We start from the raw sequence: 8,462 nt of genomic DNA on the forward strand, positions 1-8,462 counted from the left end.
CGACCTGCTCCCGATCGATCGGGAGGCCCCCGCACACTGTCCGACTCAAAGTTGGCGCAAACCATGGCACTCTCGTGGCGTTCCAAGCGGATTTAGCGTGTACTAAGGGTCGGGAGTGTTTTCCCGCCATTTTTACCGAATGCGGTTCCCATGGCGCTGCTCTGTGATTGGTCAATTTTCTTCAGCACTTACCGAGCGGGTCGGATGGCCACGCACACTATCCGAGTCGCGTCGTAAGCCCTCGCACACTATAAGACCCGCTCCGCTCCCGATTCAAAATTCGAATCGGGCTAAAATCACCTCCCGAGCCAAACTTAAGCCTCCCGATCCAAACGTAAGCCTCCCGATCGCGCTCGGGTCGGATAGTGTGCGGCTAGCATTAGGTGCCCCACCTTACGCGGGTATTGAAACAATAAGGGGGGAGCTTTGCTGGTCCACCTTTGAGGATAGAGAAGCGAAGAGCAAACTTAAATATTTAGGGAGATTAAATTATATGGATGAAGAGAGGAAATGCAGGGGAATAGCGGAAGATATCAGTGCAGGAAATTTTACGTCGGGTTGGAATAGACGAGTAAAATTCCTGGGGGGAAAGTATGACGAAGAACAGTTATTGATAAATAGAGACTGGGAAAACAGCGAATCATGGAACAATTCGGTGGAGAAAATCACTACAAAAGGCAGCACAGTCAGATGGAGAAAGGGGATGGTAAATAAAAGCACACTAGAGCTATATAAAGGGAAAACATTTCCTAAACAAGAAACCTTTTACAATAATAATAAAATCGGCAGTAAGCTGCTGTACGAATGTATCTAGAGTGGGATGCCTCTCCGTAAATAAAAGAACCAGGAGATGGTTAGGGGAAGAAAATTGCACTGTGTGCAATATAAGGGAGAACCAGAAGCTGAGAAGGCCTAAAGCATTTCCTGTTAGTTTGCCCGGCATACAAACACCTAAGGAAGATCATGTGGGACAGGCTCCAAGAAGTGGGGGTCACCCCTGCACAGCTGGAGAAGAGGCAGGTGATGCTCACTATCTTGGGGCTAAATGAACATCTATGTTATGGCCATGGGGATTGGGTAGAGCAGGTTAAACATTACTTAAAATCAGCCAGGAAGCTCCGGAACAAAATCTCCCGGTAAAGTGAAATTATCGGTGGAAAACTAACGAAAATATAAAGGGAAACACCGATCTAAAGGTTCCCGTTCATACATACATACATACATACATGCATACATACATACATGCATGCATTCGTGCATGCATGATGATGCATATGCATACCAAGAGCTAATAAATACCTCTTATTGGTGTTTATTAGCTCTTGATACATACTAGGTGTTACGTAATAGACACGAGAGCATGAAACTCTACACTTATATATTATCAGACAGTAGTTATAGTAATTAGTATTATCAGTTCACCATACTTCCCAAGAATTAATTATCAATAACAATATCATGTTTTTCTTCTGTACCCTAATCATTAATAATGGAAGTTATGGCCCCAGGATATAAGAGCTGTCCACATTTGCACAATTGCACATGTCACACATTTACGAAAATGAATTGTGGTCAGCGCTTATATCCATGAACATAAGGTTTTCTGTACATGATAATATGAGGATGTACATAGCCCTTTTCATGTCAGTGTCATACATTCTAAATACATATATATACATATTTTAATCACTCTGTGTCTATATGGGTATAAACTATAATTATAAACTAAACTTACCTGAAACTTTGCCTACTTTGTAGTTTTGTGCAGTGCTTGAGTCTTTCGGATGTTCCGATACATGTAAACTGTGTTGGTACTCTGTCAGGATGTTATGTTTGTTAGCATGCAGCCACCAATGAGGGTTTCACTTGGCAATTTGCAAAACGAAATCTAGATTTGCACGATTTAACTTTCCGTCATAAGCATGCATCACACTTGTGTATTGCCAAGTGATGTCCAATCAATGCAATAAACGTTAAAATGGGGTTGGAGTTTGGTATGCATATACCTTACTACTTTGCACAGGCCAATAGATATGTTCTGCAATTTTAAGCTGAATTGCAGCAGGTGGGCTATAAATGGGTTAAAGTCCTGCTCTAATTAGACTACCATTTAGAGTCTCCGCTGGTGATTGGCTAAGTATTGGAGCAGAGTTCTATATAACAAATGCCTTGCTATTCACCAAGTATGACTGCATCCCAGCTGCAACCTTTCTTTACGTGGTAACCCTCCTTTCAACTTCTTCGTAATTTACCATTTTGAGCAAAATACTATTTTTAGCATTGAATGACATAGTGCACCTGCCCTGTAATGGATTTGATGATTGTTCCTAAATGATATATTGATGATTGTTTAAAAATTGAAAAAGTTCAGTCCAATGGTTATCTGAGTGTAACTGTAAGATCATCATAATCATCATCATCATCATCATCATCATCATCATCATCATCATCATCATCATCATCATCATCATCATCTTCTTCTTCTTCATTCGGGTGCACCCGGGTCATTGACAGCATCCTCAATGTAGCTCTAACTTGCCTAGCATTATTGAGTACATCAGTGGCTTAGCTTTCCTGATTTTCACATCCCTCCTCGAACTATCAACCCAGGAGCCTAGGTACTGGAAGTCATCAGACGGTTCTGGTTCACAGAGGGCTGCGCATTTGAGTGCTGGTTGTAGCACATGTATTGTGTTTTCTTCTCAGAGTAAATAGGGCTTGGGCATCTTCTGGATTGTAAGATAACACAGATTATTAGCATCTGTGAAACCTATTCGCAAATGTATGGCATTTTGTACTGCTCGATGTGGAGTAAAAACCTAAAAACCTACACAATTTTCGATGTCAAAAGAACATGAGCATGTGTTTACCAGTCTTCACGACAGCCATGTAATTGGTACATTACCAAATGATTGATTAGGGACTTGTTATGAAGCCAGAGTGTTTAAAGTTGTAACCACTACTGGGATTATGCAGAGGAACCCTCACAATATGGGCACACAAGAACATTTGTGTTACCAATTTCTGTTTATGTTGAATTGAAAGTTAGGGAAGGTAAGTCAGTGAATGTCTATTGTGAAAAATGCTTTGTAAAATAAGTAGACCATTTCTTCTTGGTGAGTTAAACGTGGTTTGTTGTAGAATGAACTGTAAATCCGTTCTTTTTTCTAAACTCTTTCCCCTCCAGTGCCCATCATCCCCGTACATTCATACTTCACGCGATACTTCTTGTGTAAATAAACACAGGCGTAAACTACTTGTTGCACTCACACACGTCTAGGCACCAACGACAAACACGGCCCATGCTAGAAATCTTAGTTTTACTCTGTAGCGCTTGGTTATTTATGGTGGGTGTTTCTTTAGTTTGAATAGCATCACAAAAATATAGGTGGGTGCACTGGGCGGCCTAGCTGGGCAAAACGGTTTGTGGCGAAAACTCTATTTTGTAAGTAGCGGTGAGAAGGGGATGAGGGCCAGTATTACATTCATCATAGGAGAAAAGTGACATGACAAGATTGTGTTGACGTATTTGTGAGTGAGGGGTGAAATTTTCTCTTGTTTTGACGATACAATAAAAACCACACTAGGATCATCAGAAATAACTTGGCTCAGTTGAGTAACCAAAAACACAGTGGATTTTGTTTAGCAAATGGAATGATCTTACAAAGCCTTTTCTTATAATCAATCATACTGTCAGTAATTGCAATGTTAGCATGACAGAGCCCAGAGCAAATAAAATTATCAATGCAAGTTTATTTAGTTTTCATATTTTGGTTTAGTTGGAACAGTTTAGTCTCTATACATGATCGACCAGCATATTTCGTGCTGAGAAACCCAGCAGAGTTTAGTGGGTAAGCTCAGAACTTGGAAAAAAATTAGCCCTAATGTCACACGTTATGTACAAAATTATATATTAGTCTGAGTAGCATTATACTTGTAGTTTCAGTGAACTTACACAAGGTTCAGGTAGTTTCTGTCATGCCATACCTATACTCAATATATTCATTTTGTGTTGGTTTTAAATGTCATATATTGTTTTATTTCAGGCCAATTCGAAAGGCCCTACTATAAACACCAAGCCTAATGGAAAGGAAAATACTGAAAATGTGGAAGAGGTAATAATAATATGTACTCACAGTTGAGTCTTATTTACAATAACCTCACTCTTGTATACACACAATAAAGTACTATAATAGGTATTCGTAATAACAAGAAAAAAATAATAGTGCAAATTATAATAAAAATATTTTTGTAATACAATTAGCGAACGATTGTATTCAATTGTTGGGTTAAATTTCTAGGCAATTTGAGGGATTTAAACTTTATTATGAAGGTTAGAACAATTGAAAGGTAGGGACGCAACAATTTTGCGAAGTAGTAAGCAAACCACCTTTTTAACATGTAGGCTGGTTGTCAGGGGATTGATTATGATTGATGAGGAAAAGTTCTTACTTATACTTGCAATCATTCAGAGGTAGCTAGGATAACGAACCCTCACTTCTTATTCTTACATGTACATATTGAAAAAGTAATCTTTTTCAACCAAAGACCCTCTCTCTTTTCATGTGGATTATCGTACAATTGGCAAATGCAAAGTAACCTGTTTCGTGCCAGTATTCTCATGAATGTGTACTAGTTTTTCTTTACTTTTTGCATCACATAGTATACAACTGCTGTGGTCCTCAAACCCACGCCATTGTAGATGCAACATCCCACACAGTACATGCATGCTTGCAAAAGTGTCATACCTCAATGTCCTTATCACTGGTTAGATTTTATTTATTTTACAAGCACGAACTAGAGATAGGCAAGTTGATATTGATTATAAGGATCACTAAACTGGTAGATTGTACGTACCCATGAAGAGTTTCACAAATCGATGAAAATGAAGTGCGCATTAACGTAGTATCGAAAATAACCAAGGAAATACTGTATGCGTGCCACTCATTAAAGCTGACGAACAGTGTTTGCCAATAGAAGCTCGCCATTTGAATTACAACAGCCCTTTGGCGCATGCCTAGTGTGGCCTGCACGTATGTAACACATGTACTTTAGCCTTTGTGCTCATTTATTGAGTTGTTCTATACCATGCGAGAGTATCGCACTCAAAAATCTGTACATCGGTAGAATTCCTTGTTGTCCATATCCACCAGTGTTGTCTACAGTAAGTGATTGCAATTTGCAGAGTAATGATCTCTCTTACCATTATGTTATAGACACGCGTAAAAATCTGCAAATTTGTAAATTATCTTATTGCAGTTTCCATGCTGTGTACTGTGTGCAGTCAGTGTGTAGGCCTATTTCTTACTTCCACGCTAGTGACAAGCTAGTCGGCGGATTTCCCCATCGTAGATCTGTTTATTTATCGTAGATTTCTACATCAGAGATTTCCTCGTTGTAGATTGGTTCATCGTAGATTTCTATACTGTAAATTTCTTCATTGTAGATTTCTACATCGTAGATTTCTTCATCGTGGATTTGTCTCATCGTAGATTTCTTCGACGTAGATTTTTTTTTGGCGTAGAGTCGGCGATCGCACATGTCTCCATCCTCGCTTCCTTCGTCGTCGTATTTCCTCTCTCGTCGCGAATTTCCCCCGCCGAAAATCTCCCGACGACCGACCGATCGACGGACTTTCCCCCCTTTGCGTCGTTTCAGGCAAACAAGACCAACGGCAAGGTGATCGCGCCGCCGAACCAGACGCCCGCTGCGACGCAGGCGGCGAAGGTCAAGTACCCGGCGCCGGCGCCCGTCGTGAAGAAGGACAGGCGGCCGAGCATGTCGCGCTTCAGCATCAGCAAGAACCGCGAGCTGCAGAAGCTGCCCCTCCTCAAAGGTATGAGCCGTCCCTCACGCGCCCGCTGTACGATGCGCCGCGTGCGTGAATATTGTGGTACAGCGCGCCTCATGCGTTAGCGGCGTGGCACAGCGCGTCACCTATGTTAACATTGTGGTACAGCGTGTTATGTACGTTAACGGTGCGGTACAGCGTGCCACATGCGGTAAGGTGTGGTACAGCGCGCCACATACATTAGCAGCGTGGTATAGTGCGTCACCTACGTTAACATTGTGGTACAGCATGTTCTGTACGTTAACGGTGCGCTACAGCGTGCCCCATGTGGTAACGGTGTGGTACAGCACACTGCGTACATTAATGGCGTGGTACAGTACGCCACCCATATTAACATTGTGGTACAACGTGCTGCATACATTAACGGTGCAGTATAGCACGCCGCATACATTAATGGTGTGGTACAGCGCGTCACCTATGTTAACATTGTGGTACTGCGTGTTCCGTACATTAACATTATGGTACAGTGCACTGCATACGTTAACGGCATGGTACAGGGCTCTGCATACATTAATGGTGCGGTACTATAGCATGTCACATACCTTAACGGTGTGGTACGTACGGTGCGTCAACTACGTTGACATTGCAGTACAGTGTGTCAGCTACATTAAGGGTGAGGTACAGCGCGCCACGTACGCCGGTGGCAAGGCACAGCACATCACCAAGATCAACGGCGAGGTACAGCGTACCTCGTACATTGGTAGTGAGGTACAGCGTACCGCGTACATTGGTGGTGAGGTACAGCGTGCCACGTACATTGGTGGTAAGGTACAGCGCACCGCATACATTGGCAGTGATGTACAGCGTGCTGCATACATTGGCAGTGATGTACAGCATGCTGCATACATTGGCAGTGATGTACAGCATGCTGCATACATTGGCAGTGAGGTACGGCACAACGCGTACATTCGCGGTGAGGTACAGTGGGCTGCCTGATTTGAATGCGAGCTCTCATGATACTTGTTGGGTGAGAATTGCCACCGATTTACCGGCACCCTCAGAGCCTAGTCCCACCGGTAACCTGATTCTGTCGAGTCTGTGTGGTCAGTACATATCTGGACGCGTGGTATGTTCATCGCGTGGTATGTTCGTCGCCCGGTAGCGATCCAGTGTTACATTATGCACTCGCCAATTCTCATAATGGTGCGGAGTCGGCTTTTGTATGCAACGTATCGACACGTAACTGCATCTGGCAACGGCGGACGCGCAAAAGGCAATGGTACGGTGCACGCTCACTCTGCATCGACGCCGGCTGTGACTGAAGCCAGCAGTGTGTATTGCAGATGTTCGGGGCAAGTGACAATGTGACCTTTGAAATCGAGATGCTGAGAGCAAGTGTGGGGAGGTATGCGCATACACGCAGTGGGCATCTGGAATGGATGGACATTGGACACTGCATTATAATGACGTACAGAATCTCGCCAGCAAATACGTCATGACCACATATGCATCACTAGTGCGGCCCCAACATAAATCTGTTTCGCCCCGTAACTTAATGTAGATACACTCAAGCCCAGCAATGTGTACGGACTGGCATTTCCTGATCCCCTTATTGTCTGCAGTGCGCCGAATACTCTTGTATTTTAAGCTATGGTTGGTTAAGCTTAGGCTGATGTTAGGGTGAGGATCAGAGTCGTGGTTAGGGTTGTGGGAGGGAGTCTGGGGGCTTAGGGTTCAATCTCATGGTGTTGCCCTTAGTCGTATTCTACTACTACGAGAAAAAGCAACTAGGGCATGTCATCCTAAATCCCTACTTCCCTATCAGTATCAGTAAAACAGATTAAACCTCACTAATGCATAATCCTGTGGTTCAGCAGCTTCGATGGTTTGGAACGCCGATTTGAATAAGCCGGTCGTTAGCTTTATCTACTAATCTACTCATTTCTGTGTCATAGTGCAATAAACCTGTGCCTGGTGACACACAGTACAGTAAACTTGTGCCACAGCACTAACACTTTGTCATGGTAGGTGTTACCAGTTAGAGTAGTAATGCAGAGTTACTGTGTATGAATTATTTTGTAATTTTTCAACCTGGATAGCGGCTAACTCTCCATTAGGAGTGTTCCCAACTTTGATATCATTAATGATTAATGATTAATGATTGATAATCCTAACCCTAACCCTAACCCTAACCCTCCCCGCCCGCTCCTCCCGCTGTCACCCGCCACCGCCGCGAAACTGTGCTCTGGTCATGGCTGGAGCAGAGTGTGTGTACGAGTAGTATTGGACGTCGCCGAAATGACGCTCTCTCAAGTGGCATGCGCGCTAGCTCCTCTTGTTTTGCACAGGCAACACACAGCGCATTGATCGCAATATGCGCAGTAGTCTCTGACGGCATCTGGCCTTCGACAAGGTCGCAATAAAACAAACATGCGACTTCCCGTACTGATGGAACATTTTGATTTTAAACAATTGCAATGATGTAGTCTTAGTAGATCAGTGTTATTGTGTCAGGCTTACAAGAGCGAACAAAAGAAAACAAAAGAGCTCATGTTAATTCCCTAACGGCGTGCAAACAAGATTATAAAACAAAGAAAAAAGAGAAAACAAAAGAGCATCGCTTACGAGGGTCCAAATACTACGAGCGTCCAAATACTACGGTAATCACCGG

At 43.0% G+C, this 8,462-nt stretch overlaps 1 protein-coding gene across 1 annotated transcript in view; it reads left to right on the top strand.

The window, feature by feature from the left end:
- Positions 1-6,529, top strand: part of LOC106812045 (serine/threonine-protein phosphatase 2A 56 kDa regulatory subunit delta isoform-like) — a gene marked incomplete at its 3' end in the record, with an annotated part of 8,972 nt that extends 2,443 nt beyond the window's left edge. The window contains exons 2-4 of the mRNA XM_014815802.1: positions 4,047-4,115; positions 5,659-5,863; positions 6,441-6,529. Coding sequence (XP_014671288.1) covers positions 4,047-4,115; positions 5,659-5,863; positions 6,441-6,529 — 363 coding nt within the window. The remainder of the gene's footprint in view (positions 1-4,046; positions 4,116-5,658; positions 5,864-6,440) is intronic.
- Positions 6,530-8,462: the final 1,933 nt, after the last annotated feature.

Source organism: Priapulus caudatus, unplaced genomic scaffold (assembly GCF_000485595.1).
Source record: "Priapulus caudatus unplaced genomic scaffold, Priapulus_caudatus-5.0.1 Scaffold603, whole genome shotgun sequence".
NCBI lineage: Eukaryota > Metazoa > Priapulida > Priapulimorpha > Priapulimorphida > Priapulidae > Priapulus > Priapulus caudatus.